Raw genomic sequence first — 15,175 nt, 5'->3', positions numbered from 1 at the left:
TTAAGAAAAGGTTGCTCAAAACTTTGAAAGAGAGAGAGACACACACACACAGAGACAGAGACACAGAGAGATCTAAAGAGAAAGCAGATGAGAAAATCAGAGAGGCACTAAAATCAAAGAGAGACACTGAGTGGATAGAGACGGACGGATGGACAGACGGACGGACGGATGGATGAATGGATGGATGGAGATATATGCTTCGCTTAGCACTATTCCCTACAGAATTTTCTGGGTTCTGAGTTTTGCCTGTGCTCTAGCTGAGGCAAGGAGTCTCTATACAGAGGCAAAAGAATCCTGCACATGCACCTTGGATGTGTCCGAAGCCAAATCATCTTTAGAATGTGTCCGGCACACCTCGAGATCCCTCGGTGTATGTTTTGCCCTAAGTGCTTTCCCTTGTGTTCTGCAACTTTTCATTCAGAAGTGTTTTGCTCTCTTTTTCATTTACAACAGCTCACCCTCGCATCCGTCTTTTTGTCACCCATGGAGGGTTGAATAGCATAATGGAGGCCATCCAGCATGCTGTACCCATAGTGGGGCTCCCCATCTTTGGAGACCAGCCTGGAAATATGGTTCGAGTAGAAGCCAAAAAGTTCGGTGTCTCTATTCCTTTCAAGCAGATCAAAGCTGAGACATTGGCTCTGACGATGAAGCAAGTCATAGAAGACAAGAGGTATGCAGCTCTGGGCTTGTGGTCACAGAGGCTGAATGCAGACCTCAGACACAAAGAGCTGTGTATGGGTCTTTTCTGCCACAAAAGCTGCAACTTCCAGGATACAGGATCATATGTGTTTGATGCTAACAGCTGACCTCTTTCCTCTGAGAACAAGACCAGGCCATTTTAGTTAGATGTGAGAATATTTTTCTATCTTATGGGTTGTAAGGAACGTGAACTACTTACACAGGGTGTCTTTGGAGGTCTTATATTTTGGGGGTGCTTATGGTAGAATTCCTATTGAGGCAGGAGGTTGCCTCTCTGTACCCCAATATGCCACACTGTTCTCCACCTCAGGCCTTTTGTCTCATCTTCGTGATATTTGGGTCTCATCTCTAACGTCGCCTCCTCAGAAAGGCTGCCTTTGTCTGACAGCCCCAACTAGACTCCTTCCCCACCCACGCCAGTCTTCATCCGTGATTTCCTCTACGCACTACTCAGGATCTGTAATTACCCCATTTCTTTAGCACTTTTAATTTATCATCTGTCCCCCCACACTTGAAAGTAGAGACTAAACTTCCCGAGGACAGTAGTGAGTGTCTCTTCTTTGCCACTGTGATCCCAGGGCCTAGCAAAGGGCCTGCCACAAACTCAGTGTGAAGGAATTTCTGTTAAGTGAGTCATTAAAAAAATCCATTGACCTTATATAAATTCTGATCCAGCACAATGATATTACATGAAGAGAAAAAATATATATATATGTATTTATTATAACTAAAGAGTACTGAATAGCTTAGGGTTTCAAGGGTACATAAATCCAATCTCAAGACTCAACGCATTCCCTCGCACGTAGAAGCCCTGGAAGGAGTTCTTGTTAGATGCCTGGAAAACAACCAAGTAGCTTGTGATTCTCAACCTGAGAAAAGTTGTTAAGCTCCAGGGTGTTTGATAACCCGAAAGTTTTATACGTATTTGATATCTTATGTGTTGTCAATGTTTGGTTTCTGATAAATGAGGTGGGATCTTTCATTGGCTTTCCAAAGACCGAGACCCAAAGGCCATGATGCACTGACCCCTGTGAAGGAGTCGTTTGAGCTGGGCTGATCCGCGGACATTGTGCCTCAGGACCAGCTACATAATTTGTGGAGCCCGATGGAAAGTGGATGTGCAGGGTTCTTTATTCTTAAGCTGAAAGATTTCAAGATGGTGACAGCAGAGAATTAAATCAAGCACAGGACCTGTCTCAGTGAGGGGTCCCGTACAGGTATGCAGCCACAGCCCATGAAGCCAGTACTGGTCAATGCTGTGCTGTGAAGGGGCTGCAGATTGCAGGTGTTATCCTGGGCTGCAGTCCCCAGAGCCATATTTGTCACCTAGCCCCGACACTAGCACAAAGTAGGTACTCAGTATACATATATGATGATTACATCGCGCACAATTTTCCTGTTGTCTATCATAAGCCTCCTTGGGGTAGAGACTAGTCCTTATGAACTCAGTCACTTAATTTTAAGTGTGGCATTTTTAGCACTAAGTGTGGTTCCGTGCATATAGGTATGAGTTTGAACTTTTCAGAGGGTCCCAGCTAGACGGTGGCAAGGCCAGGCCAACAACTTCTCCTTGAAACGCAGTCTTTTGTGCATGTGGTGAAAGGAGCGTGAGACAGGTCTCGAAGACTTCTGAGACCGCATGAGTAACACCCGCCTGTGTCTCTGCCAACAGGTACAAGTCGGCAGCAGTGGCCGCCAGCATCATCATGCGCTCCCACCCCCTGACCCCCACCCAGAGGCTGGTGGGCTGGATCAACCATGTTCTACAGACAGGGGGAGCAGCGCACCTCAAGCCCCATGCCTTCCAGCAGTCCTGGTATGAGCAGTACCTACTGGATGTCTTCTTGTTCCTCCTGGTGGTCACCCTGGGCTCCCTGTGGCTTTGTGGGAAGCTGCTGGGCGTGGTGGCCAAGGTGCTGTATGGGGCCAGGAAGCAGAAGAAGGCCTGATGAACAGTGCAGCCATGGCTGGCAGGGTTTGTGTAGCCGCTGATTCTTTGAAGACTTCCCAGCACAGGCCATTTCTGGTGTCCCACCCAATCTCTACTTAACAGTGGCACACAAATTGCTCCTCACTATTTTCTGCCTCTACTTAGAAAGTCTTATGAAGAAATCTGGGGCTTCTGTTTAAAAGAAAATTATGGTGCAATACACATCACATGAAATTTACCATTTTAACCAGTAAGTATGCAGTTCAGTGGCATCAAATACATTTGTATATTCATGTAATCATCACTACCATCTGATTCCGGACCTTTTTTTCATCTTCCCAAACTAAATTCTGCACCGATTAAACAAGAATTCCTCATTCCCCTGCCCCTACTCTTAAGTCCCTGGCAACCCATGTTCTACTTTCTGTGGCTATGAATTTGATCTTGGCTCCTTGATTTGCCCCTCATCAGTGGACACCTCCATTCAGACACCGACTGTCACCAGGCAGCCCCATGTTCCTCCTCACCCCCAACCCCAGACACAACACTCTGCTTCCTTCTCCCTGTCCAGGAGACTTCTCAGTTTCCTGCCCCTTTCTCTTACACTTTCAATGGCTATGACATAAGATCTTTGGCCAGTTCTTCCATTCTAGGCCTACCTCTTGCATCTGTTTTTCATCTCACCTTGAAGCTCAGGAAGCCTGGCCTCTGTCCTGCAGTGAAACAGGGACAGCCCCTCCCAGGACCCCACCTTTGGTCCCTGCCTCGAGTCCCCTCCTGCAGAGAGCATCTCCTTTGCTGGTCAGGCCTGGGGCTGCCTCAGCCCACAGCTGGTGCTGTGTTTCCCATTTTTTAGTTCCCTTCTGAAGATCCCATTCTTATAAATGTGGTTACAGAAATCTCAGTGGAGACCTGGAACCTACATGTAAGGTTTTGGGTCCAGAGGTCCAGTGGCCACGGTGGTGTCCAAGATTTTCTTGATGTAGAAGAGAACATTCCAATATGTGACAAATCCATAGGGAGTACATTCAGTTCCTAGTAAGAGAAAGGAGAAAAATCATACCCTAAACACACTAGAGTTTTTGATGTGTTTTTTCTTTTTTTTCAAAAGAGGCTGTAGTGCATTGTGGGGAATGTAGTCAATGGTATTGTAATGGTTTTGTGCAGTGCTAGGTGGGTGCTGGAGTAATCAGAGGGATCACTATGTGGATTATATAGATGTCTGGTCACTATGCTGGATACCTAAAACTAATATATATAAAAAAAAAGCCTGAAGACAAGCCGTTGAGGGCTAGTGTGGTAGCTCATCTTGCCATCTTTTGTCTCTCCCCTGTTTTTTAATTTTTTCTGCCTTTTTAATCTTCTTTTTTAAACTTCTCGCCAAGCTACCTCTCTGGTATGTTGCTTTCATGAAATATTTTGCCTTCAGTTATTTTGCCCTCATATTTGCTTTTGCATTCTCAGACGGAAGGAGTTCTTCCTAAAAAGTTTCAAATGTGTGGTATCTAGTGGATTAAAATATAGCAAAGAAACATTATAAATATGGATGGCCCTGGAAACCATGTGTTGGATTGCTTAACCCTGAGGTTGTGAAACATATCGTAAAATAATTCAAATGAAAAAAATGAAGCATGTAATACAAATATTTCCTTCAGAAATAGGAAAGGCCCACCCTTGCCAATGTCGGGATGGGATTTGCCTGGTTGTATGCAAAGCTGGATGCTTGGTATCTACCCAGTTATGTGAATTCTCACGCTGTAAGGATGTCACATGTGGTCAGGAGCATGTCACATGCAGAAGTGTGTGTGTGTGTGTGTGTGTGTGTGTGTGTGTGTGAAATAAGGTTTTATTTTTGCAATTCTTATGAAGTCCCTTAAACTTGTCTCTGGCAATAGTTCCTTGAGGGACAGACGTGTGTTGTCATTGCAGAGAATAGCTAGGATTTCATTCCCCTCATAAGTAACACAGGGACCTGAGGATACAGTTCCTTGGCTGATAACTCTTTCTCTCCCACTCCCACTTCATCATCCTCCCTGAATATCTGGTAACACAGTGAGGCCAACTCCATGCTTGGTGCTTCCTAGGCTCCACCCCCATATATAAAATCTGACCAGTCATATTCAGTGAGTCAGAATGATGCCTCCAGTCTTCTGCCCTCCAAGCATCCTACACAAGGTGGGCTGCCAGTATGGCTTTGATGACATGGAAACCTGATCTCATCATTCTCTGATGAAAATCCTTTGGTGGCTCCCATTGTGTGGAATACAAGGCCTCTGTGATTTTTTCTGGCTACTTCTCCAGGCACACCTTAAAAATTCTGAAATAAACCCACACAAATATGGTCAGTTGATTTTCAACAAAGGTGCAAAAACAATTCAATGGGAAAAGTAAAAACTTTTCAGTAAATTGTACTGGAACAATTTTATATCTGAATGAGATTTGACCTTTATATAATAATATACACACAAAAATACATTGCTTGCTCTTCATACCATATACAAAAATTAACCCAAAGTGTATCATAGACCTAAATATAAATGCCGAAACTATAAAAGTTCTAAAAGTCCCTGTAATCTTATGGTAGGCAAAGATTTATTATCCAAAACTTGAAAGCTCAAATCATAAAGACATTTGATAAATTGGACTTTCATCAAAATGTAAAACTTTTACTCTTCTAAAGAAACCAGTAAGAAAAGAAAACAAAAGTGTAAGCCACAAACTGGAAGAAAATATTTCAGACAAAGAACTTGTATCTAAAATATCTAAATAAATCTTACAGTCCAGTATAAAAAAAGACAAAGGGTTTGAACAAATGCTTCACAAAAGAAGATATATGAATGGCCAATACTCATGTGAAAAGTTACTCAACACATTAGTTATCAGAGAAATGCAAAGTAAAACCACAGTTAGTTACCATAACACATGTACTGGAATGGCTAAAATTAAAAAGATGGACAATACCAACATTTGTCAAGGAGACAGAGCTATCGGAATTCATACAGTCCATGCTGATGGAAACATAAAATGGTGCATCCACTTAGTTCAATTGCTCTGCAGTTGCCCAAATAGTTAAGCATACACTTGTCCAAATGGCATAGCCATTGCACATATAGGCACTTACTTGAGTTAAATGAAAACCTGTCCACCCGAAAACCTGTACACAAATTCGTAATAGCCCCAGACTGAGAAAAAACTAAATGCCTATCAGTAGATGAATGGATAAACGAGTTGTGGTTTATCCGTAAAATAGACTATTGATTAGCAATAAAAAGGAGCATACTACTGATACACACAACTATATCAATGAATCTCAAAATGATCATGCTGGGAAATAGAAGCCCAACTCAAAGAACTGCATCCTGGGTGATTCCACTTATATACAACTTGAGAAAATATAAACTAATCTATAGTGACAAAAAGCAGATTAATGGTTACATGGGGCTGTGTGACTTGGTAGAATGAAATACAAATTGGGTAATGAGATATTTTGTATCTTGATGTCAGTGGGGATTTTGTAGGTCTATTCATCTATCAAAACGAAGTGGTTGCAGTTTGTCATATACAAATTAGTCCTTAAAATAGATTTGAAAATCCCTATGGGTGAAATATGTTCTTAAATATCTTTCTATTTGGGCAATTTAAAGTTCAGTATTCATAAATTATTGTTGCATTTGAATATAATTGAAAATGTGAATATGTTATAATAATTTACTAGAGCCAGTACAGTTTTGAAGAGGGAGGAAATACGTGTGAACAAGAGGTAGAGCCGTTTCCTGGGGAACCAAGACTAATGGTGAACAGCCTAAGATTAAGGATCAAGTTCACATACTCAGATCTAATCCATGTTTATTTTGTGAGGGACACCTGGGGTCTTTCCATATTTATAACATAATTACATTTTTGAGAAATTTATAAACTGGTAAAACATTTCATTTGTTAAGCTTTAATGGGCATGAAACATGACATACACTAAAGTTTACATATAAAATACATATATTTGGAGGTACATTTTAAGATTCTGAAATGAAGTTCAGTATGTAATTTATGTTTCCCTTCATTATATAGTTATTCTTCTACTTATCTATTTCTACATTACCACCAGACATGATCACATATTGATTCTTTGTGTGTCTATCTACACTAAATGCTCTGTGTTTGTGATTTTTTTCCCATGTTGATCTTCTGTTGTTTTATTTATCACATCCTAAATTGTAGGCTATTGCAAGACGGTTATTTATTTAAACCTCAAGCAATTATCCATGTAAAAGGAAGTAAATGGAATACTTGTAGTTTATACAAATCTAGTACAAGGAACTATCTATTTTTTAAAAACAGATTTTTCATTTTAAATGTCCTTAATATAAATACATTTTACCCAGTTTAATAATTTGATTTAACCAATATTGACAGATTTCATGTTTGTTTAAGGTATTGTATTGGGCACTTTGGAAGATGCAAAAATGAACCAGACTCTCTCTTGGTCCTCTAAGAGCTCTCAGTGGCTTCTCATTGTCTTCCTGACTGATTAAAAGGTAGGCTTATCTGTCATTAGTGATGCATCTTGTCTCAGTGATTGCTTCTTAACAGCTTATTAGTATAGCTTAGTAATTTCACTTAGTGAAAGCGAAATAAACAGTTTATCACGAGGTCAGCTGCAACAAGGAGGGGCGTTTTGGGATGATGTCAGCACCCGTTACGGCTTGGTAAGTGTCATGCACCTTCTGGAAACAGCATTTAACCCCAAAAGAGAGATGAAGGATATATTTTTGAACAAGCGGCTTTTTCTGGCCCCTTAAGTCACGCCTTGCTGGAAATCAAGTTTTCATTAAAATCTACAGACCATATCACTCCCTTGACCTCCAGGGCAAGTCTGAGAAATTGATAAGGCAGATACAATGTCTACTGGAGAGACTGCAGAAATTGACGACCACTTGCCTGAGAATACCTATCACGTAAAATGCAGAACAGAAAGTGGAACTCAGGTCTTCGTAGTTCTTCTAGTCTTTGGTTCTTTGCATCACTTCATGACGGAAGTGAGAAACGAGGTGGAGATGCAGAAGGTAGGGCGGAGGTACAACGATGAAAGAGCATGATGCAAGTATTTTGTTATTAACAGGGCTACGAGCCTGCTTCTTATTCGGCAAACTTATTGTTAAGGCATCAGTATAAAAAGGGATGAGAAGTGAAAGAAGAGAAGAAAGGAGAAAAGAAAGAATGGAAATAGTGAGGAATGGCATCCTCTCAGTGTGTGGATGTGGAAGACTTTGAATCGCCTTTATTTATATCTGCCTGTTCCCATGTGTTTTGCTTTTAAGTGTCACCTGATAATGGCACACCCTATCAGTAAGACATCTGGAGACAACAGGAGGGCAGGAAGGGGTTGCCTAAAGAAGAGAATTTGCTAACGTTATCTTATAAAACATGCGAAGCAAGTTTTGATGTCGTTTTAGAAACCAAACAGTTGCCAGCAAAACTTCCCGCTGGCTTCTCTCTTAAGGCAAACAGCTTGAGCTTCCACAGTCACTGAAGTTCCTAGGCAACAGAAGTGTAAACTTGACAAAAGGCAGAGCCAGACTAGGGACTGACGGTGAGGTGAGCCAGTCAGGATGTGAGTATGCAACAGAGATTCTAAACCATCCAATTGGCATGAGAGAGCAAACTAGGAGGTGTGAGGAGGAAAGGTACGAGAGAGGGGGCAAAAGGGGATGGGAGGGGACCAGTCTTCCCAGATGCAGAAGAAAGCGTCCATAGTTTCAGTTCCAAGCAACTGGTGGCAACAGGTTAGCATTTAAGGTAAATCAATTTTTAAAAATGTATTATGTAGATTTAATCACTTTTGTTTTATTTTAACAGAGAGAGAGAGAGAGAGAGAGAGAGAGAGAGAGAGAGAGAGAGAAATTAGTTTCTAAAAAGAAATCCTAAAGGTTGATGTGAGTTCTTAGCTGTCGGCCTAAGGAGGTAATAATAGCTTAGCACTGGGGGAGCTTTTGTCATCTTTGCAAAGAGGTGCTCAGATACAAATGCACGATAATAAATTTCATTCAGAAACGGGGAAGGAAGTAAACATCACTGAGCAGTCGCTATGTACTGGATACTTGAGTGTGAAGTGTTGGGTGAACTACCTTAACTAGTCTATGTGACCATTGATAAAACTGAACTTCAGGAAGGTTAAATATCTGCAAGTCATAAAACAAAAGATTGAGCTTTGAGTCAGACCGTGGTTTGTCGGATAGTCAAAGTTGTGCTATTTCGCATACCCTGCTGAATTGACCACTTAGAATCAAATTAGAATCAGAGTTCTTGTTAAAGTAGACGGACATAACTTATTAAAAAAATATATTAGAGAGCTGATTTGATTGATCATGAAGTTATGAAGGACCTTGGCTCTTGGCGATACCACATATTCAGGTGTCTATCATCCTTGACTTCAGTCTGGGATGTAGTTAAACCATACTAAGTAGATTAAATTCTTTTCTGTTTTTAGAGCTCTTATTTGTTACTCAAAATCTTACAACTGGAGAAATATTTTTATTCCGTCATCGTGCATTTTAAATATTGATATTTAAATTGTGAGTATTTATTTGTATTTATATGTAAATAACAACGATCTAATAACAAAAGAAATGATCAATTCCAATAGCAATCTAGTGGCATCATGATAAGTGCTCATGATATGTTGACAGGAGACACAAAGGATAAAGTCCTTTCCTTTCAGGAATTTAAGATCTAGCAGGACAAAGCAGAGAGGTATGTCCTAGTGCAATGTGGATGCTATGTGGGCTTTTCACAGATTATACAAAGGAACACACAAGTTCCTTCACTCTGGTGAGAGTGGTTATGTGAGGCTTCACCATAGGGATTCTAGAAAAAAGAGTAAGACTTTTCCAGATCAGCAAAGGATGGAAGGTGTTCCTAAAAATGGGACAGCATGTACAAAGGCACAGAGATATAGAGCACTGAGGTGTGTCTGGGGTTCGTAGGCTTAGATGCCGAATAGATTTGAAGGGGTGGAGAATTACTAGAAGCAAAGCTAGAGAGATAGGCAGAGCCAATGCACACTTCAAAAACTAAGATGCTTGTTCTTTACCTGTACACGGTCACCAAAGGGTTTCACACTAGAGTATGAAGTTCGGGTTTTCATTTCATAAAGATTGCTCTGACAATCTGGAGGATGGATCGGAGGGAGTGAGATTGGAGGCAGGGACCCAGATAAGAGGCAATTCCGATAGTGAAAATGGGAGATGATCATGTCCGGGATGAAGGTGGCATCTGTGGCAGCGAAGCCGAGGAAAGCAAAGGAGAAGCAGGAGGTGTCCGGATGTGAAATTCTGCAGGACTTGCTGCTCACTCAATGTAGAGAGTGAGAGGGAGTCTAGGATAATGCTCAGTTAACGAGCTGGGAAAATGGTGTTGCTGTGAGGCAAGGAACAGGCGGAAAAGATAATGAATCTGGTTCATTAAACTTGAAGTGTCTGTAGGTCGCTGAAGTGCAAATGTTTTGTGGGAAATTTGAAATCTGGCTCCAAAGCTCAAGAAAGTACATGCATTGGAATAAAGATTTGGGAGTCGTCACTATGTCGGTGGACATAGCTGAGGTTGCTATGGATTGGTAAGCGAGTGAGAAGAAAATAAATAACTGAAGCCTGGGGAACAGTGGCATTTAAAAAAAGCAAACAGAAAACATGGCTGAGACCAAATAGATCAGACCTCAGGGGAAGGGAAACAGAGGGAATTAGATTCATAGACATTGAGAAAAAAAGAGTTTGAAGGAAGAAGGAAGAAGGAAGAATGATAAATAGAGCCGGCTTGTTGGGCGAAGTGATATACGGACTAAGAGTGACTGCTGAAGTTGGCAGTCAGGTTAGCAATGACTGCTCCTAGTCTCAAAGGGCCTTGGCTCTTTCACCAACTTGTGGTGGTGAGGAGGTGCCTGGGAGCAAGGAGTGGGGGTGTTTGTAGAATACACTTTTGGTTTCAACTGCCGCTTTAATCTCTTTAATTTATGAATTAAGTAAGGCTTTACCTTACCGAATTTTTTTCCATGTAAAATTTTGCTCTTTATTCTAATTTCAGACAATTTTGTATAAAGAGAGATATCAAGGTTCATAAGAGCAGTTTTCTACATTTCAGAAACAAGCCAGTTGGCTTTGAGAGAAAACAGCAATGCGGGGTGATTATCGTGTCACAGAAAGGGCCACGTGCTGCCTTTCGTAACACTCCTAGTGCCCATGAAAAGGCACGCTGCTCGTGACCTTTGGAGTGGGTTCTTTCGAACGTCTCTAGCCACGTTTCCATTTTGCCACCCAGTATCTCGTTTTCCTCCTGTCTTGGAATAATTTTTTTCCTATTATATCTTATAACCTGAAGTCAATTAAAATTTTCCTCTGTGCCGCAAACTGAAAGGTGTAATTTGAGAGAGCAGGACAGTTCAATTGAGAGGTGGGTCGAAGATGCTCTTACTTCCCTTGGAAGATCTGGTTTGTGGGTCTCTCCATCTCGGTGGCCCTCTGACCTTGACATGACCTCTTCACACAGAGGGAGGAGACAGGTCAAAGCTCTCTAGTCACTGACCGTTTCAGTGTTCTTACTAAGTGTGCTTTGGACTTGATATTGATAATAAGATTGTCCAGGGTTTGCATATGAATGAGTGGTGACAACTACAGTGGTTCCTTGTTTAAAAAATGAGTAATCTTCTGAAATCTTGTGGGTATTTTACAAAAAACCCCTGGGGAGGTGGCAGGTACAAAAGACCTTGCTCAGAATCTCAGTTCTGCTACTTCGTCTGAACTGGGACAACCCTTAAATCTCTTTGTACCTCAGTTTCCTTATTTTGTTAAATAGGAACAGCCACGTTTCCTCTAGTGTATGTAGAAGCATTTGGCAAACTTGGAGAGTTACCAGATTTACTTGATACCAGACATATTTTCTGTTCTAAACAAACTGATTATGAATAATTTGTAAATAGGCCACCTGTTTAGCAGAGAGCCTGACAGAATAGTGCTTAACTAATATTCCTTATTCCTGTTGTTGTTATCCTTTGAATGGTCCCAGGGGACTGCAAACTATTTCTATATGGGACGGGAGACCAAATATTTCAGGCTTCATGAGACAGAAGGTATCTGTTGCAATGATCCAGCTTTGCTATTGTAGCATCAAGGCAACCATTGATACATAAACAAATACGTGTGGCTGTTTTGCAATGAAACTTTATTTACAAAACTGTGTGGAAAGGCAAATGTGGCAGATGGCTGTGGTTCGATGTTCCCAGGCTTAGTTTATTTTGGGCTATGTTTTCCTAAACTCAGGGTACCTTTGATTACTGCCCTTGGGAAGGTGGGTCTTATTTGCTTTGAGGGAACAAAGATTGAGAAGGGAGAAATCATCAATGTACAAACTGCTGCTCCCCGGACTTATCTTTATTTCTTCAACCAGGGTATTCTGGTTGCTTCATATGTGTCCACAAGCTCCAGGCTCCAGAGAGCTGGAAGTGCTCACACTCTTATTTTCTGGAAGGACTCTGACAGAAGCTGCCAGTTGTCTGTTTAACAGCCAGTCTCCTCTTCTTTATAAACAGAACCTGAGGGACAGAAAAGTACCCAGCCTAAAATTAGGTTTCCCAGCTGTCTTAGTCTGTTAGGGCTGCTGTAACAAAATGCACAGACCAGGTAGTTTATAAACAACAAAAATTTATTTCTTACAGTTCTGGAGGCTGGCAAGTCCCAGATGAAGGCACCAGCGTGGTTGGGTGAGGGCTTTCTTCGTGGTACATAGATAGCATCTTGTTGCTGTGTCCTCACGTGTGGAAGGGGCAAAGGAGCTCTGCGGAGCCTCTTTGATAAGGCACTGATCCCATTTATGAGGGCTCTGCACTCAAAATCTAAGTACCCTCCAAAGGCCCATACCTCCAAATGTTATCATTTTTGAGAGTTAGGATTTCAAATATGCAGAACATAGCACCAGCCTTTTTTGCAGAAGTGGCCAATGAGATTTAAGTAGAAGGCATGAGGAAGGGTCTTTGGGGAACTGTTTAAAAGGGGCTGACTTGGTTGGGAAGTGTGTTCTTGCCTTCACACCTTTCTGTTTTCTGCTTGCTGGACTGTGGATGTAATGGCTAGAGCTGCGATGGTTACTTTGTAACTTTAGGCAAATTTGAGGAAATAAAATCATGGTAAGTTAGAAAGTTAGTTGTTTCTTGGAACTTTGACAACTGTCTACACTGGCTCCAGACTTCTTTTGCATAAGAGGGAAGTAAACCTCTCTCATTTTCAGAGCCAACCTGTTTCTGTTCTGAGTAGCCGGTGTGTCCTATCTGATACGCCAACCCACACTGACGTTGGGTTTCTATCCATTAACACCTCTTGTCTTTCTGGAAGTAACAGTTAAAAGCATACCGGATGCAAATAACAGGGTAGATTTCTAATTGGCTCTAAAATAAACATTACACAGACAGATGACTCCAAAAGCAGCATTTTTAAGTGACTGTAAAATAGTTACTAAGTAAGTGCTTTTGGTGACTAATGGTGCAAAAGGGCAAAAGGTAGTTAGAACCGTGGCTTTACGCCCATCGGAAAGTGGAGGGACGTGTGCAAGTGGGGTCTGTCTTTGCGTTGGGTTTGAAATCAAGGACGCCAAGGCCTCATGGGATATATATTTTTTTAAGTACCATCAAAAAATATGGTTGCTTCATTCTAAGAGTATAGTCACTTAGTCACTGAAACCAGGAAGTTTGGGAAACAAGTCTTTTCCTTTTTTTTTTGGAAACAAATCCAGCCAAAGCTTTGCTTACCTTTGTGTATAGATTTTTTTTTTTTTTTAAACGCTGCCTCTTTAAGTCTTTCCATCTGGCAGACTGCCAGACTCAGAATAGATTGCCAGTAATCGCCTGGTAAAAACCTCAGAGACTCCAGGCAGAGCAGAGGGGAAGAGGGAGGTGCAGAAGGAAGCAGCAAGGAGTGTGCCGTTCCCCGGGGAAGCTCACTGTGACAAGGACCCCATAACTCTGGGGCTCTATTTTATTAAATGGGAGCTTGTAGCAGATTGTGTTAGTTACATGGGTCCTTGAATATCAGGCTAAGCAGTTTTTCTTACTTCCTTTCGTAGCCAAAAATGCTACAATGGCTGCTAAATGCTGATAAAATTCTATGGAGACAAGAGGTTATAATGAATGGAGTTACTTTGCCTCTCCTCTCAGTTTTCAGGGGGAGCTGAACCTCTCTTCACACTGGATTGCTAGTTATTTTACCCAGGAAAAGGCCAATACCTAGGGTCAATCTAAACACTGCAGGAATAAGCTTTTGACAATTGTATCAGGAATACTTCTAGCCGCAAGTTACAGAGGTACTGCAACAATGGATTAAGAAAATATGGGTTTATGTTTCTCACATGATATGAGTGCAGACTGAAGCAGTTGGTTACACTGACTTAGCAACTCAGTGATGTTAAGGCTCTAAGTTAGTATCTCTGGTTCCCTTAGCCTTTCCCTCATGGTTGCAGAAAGGCTGCCACAGCTCCAGACCTTGCATTTTTTGTTCAAGGCAAGAGGAGGCAAAGAGATGGGAGAGCTCTGCCCTTAGCACTTTCAGTTGAGTCTCTTTGGCCGAAACTCGTTTCACGTGGCCACCCCACTGACAGTGGAATGTAGCAGATAAAAGAGATTGGAGTGACTTTTGAATCAGCCAGTATCTGGAAAATCAGCTATAATTCAAATTTAACAAAGTTAAAACTACCCTAAGAAATATAAACTTCTGAAAGGAATCTTGGCTGCCGCATTCATCGCTATTGTGTGGCACATAGTAAGTATTCAATAGACCTGTGTTGAATTCAGTACCAGGACTAGGGGAAGGCAAACGATTTAAGGCTTGGGCAAGTACAAGGTTGACATCTGGACAATCCTGAGGCTGAGGGCCTCCTTAAGCATGATGCCTTAGGCACTGACCTAGCTCTAATCCCAACCCTGGTTGAATGAATAAAACAAAATTTCGTATGAAGTGAGCACTTTACAACAATGAGGTTTATGAAATGTTCTTAAATTGGGCTATACCAGAAACATTAAAATAAGGACTTAATTCGCATTCTGAGGATCAGCAGAAAGAATGAAAGACTGTACTTTAGAAGAGATGAGCTCCGGATACCTGCGTTTCGACCACGGCTGAAACATGAATTTTAAACATCTTGAGATAAATGCATTTTGGTGCAGAGAAAATCTGGTAAGATGCCAGACTTCAGTGATATCTTATTTCCACAGTATATATGTGTGGAAATGTAGATTAAATACTGTCATACTATAAGTATTATGTGGAAGTTGGCAACCCGGACAAAAACCAGATATTTTAGATGTTTATATGCCGCGGTCCAGCCACGACAGGATCCAGGGGGCCCCGAAGGTGGGCAAGGCCTCGGCGCGGGAGACAGTCGACTACACAGCTCAGAGGCGGTGTGACACTGTTCCGTTTTATTGTGATTTGAGTACAACTTTTATACTTTTTATTTTGGCATTTGATTATACTTTGTTGTTAAGGTAGCAGGGAGTTAAATTTCTGTGGT

At 41.5% G+C, this 15,175-nt stretch overlaps 2 protein-coding genes across 2 annotated transcripts in view; both read left to right on the top strand.

Annotated features, from left to right (window-relative positions):
- Positions 1 to 463: 463 nt before the first annotated feature.
- Positions 464 to 2,651, top strand: LOC112484694 (UDP-glucuronosyltransferase 3A1-like). Its single transcript, XM_025050962.1, has 2 exons — positions 464 to 673; positions 2,375 to 2,651. Exons 1-2 carry the CDS (start codon positions 504 to 506, stop codon positions 2,649 to 2,651), a joined length of 447 nt encoding a protein of 148 aa, XP_024906730.1. The 5' UTR covers positions 464 to 503.
- A 5,687-nt stretch (positions 2,652 to 8,338) lies between these two features.
- The window catches only part of CAPSL (calcyphosine like), a 26,515-nt gene continuing 19,678 nt past the window's right edge, over positions 8,339 to 15,175 (top strand). Inside the window, exon 1 of the mRNA XM_006917802.1 lies at positions 8,339 to 8,425. The gene's annotated coding sequence lies outside the window, so the exon portion shown is untranslated. The remainder of the gene's footprint in view (positions 8,426 to 15,175) is intronic.

The sequence above is a fragment of the Pteropus alecto genome, unplaced genomic scaffold, assembly GCF_000325575.1.
Source record: "Pteropus alecto unplaced genomic scaffold, ASM32557v1 scaffold127, whole genome shotgun sequence".
In the NCBI taxonomy this organism is placed as follows: Eukaryota; Metazoa; Chordata; class Mammalia; order Chiroptera; family Pteropodidae; genus Pteropus; species Pteropus alecto.
Note: the sequence above shows the minus strand (reverse complement) of the source record. Positions and strands in the feature narration are given on the sequence as shown.

Excerpts from the sequence above, each read along its gene's own strand:
- LOC112484694 (XM_025050962.1), top strand. The coding sequence starts at position 504 with ATGGAGGCCATCCAGCATGCTGTACCCATAGTGGGGCTCCCCATCTTT. Across the intron at positions 674-2,374 it reads CAAGTCATAGAAGACAAGAG|GTACAAGTCGGCAGCAGTGG; the intron begins GTATGCAGCTCT and ends CTCTGCCAACAG.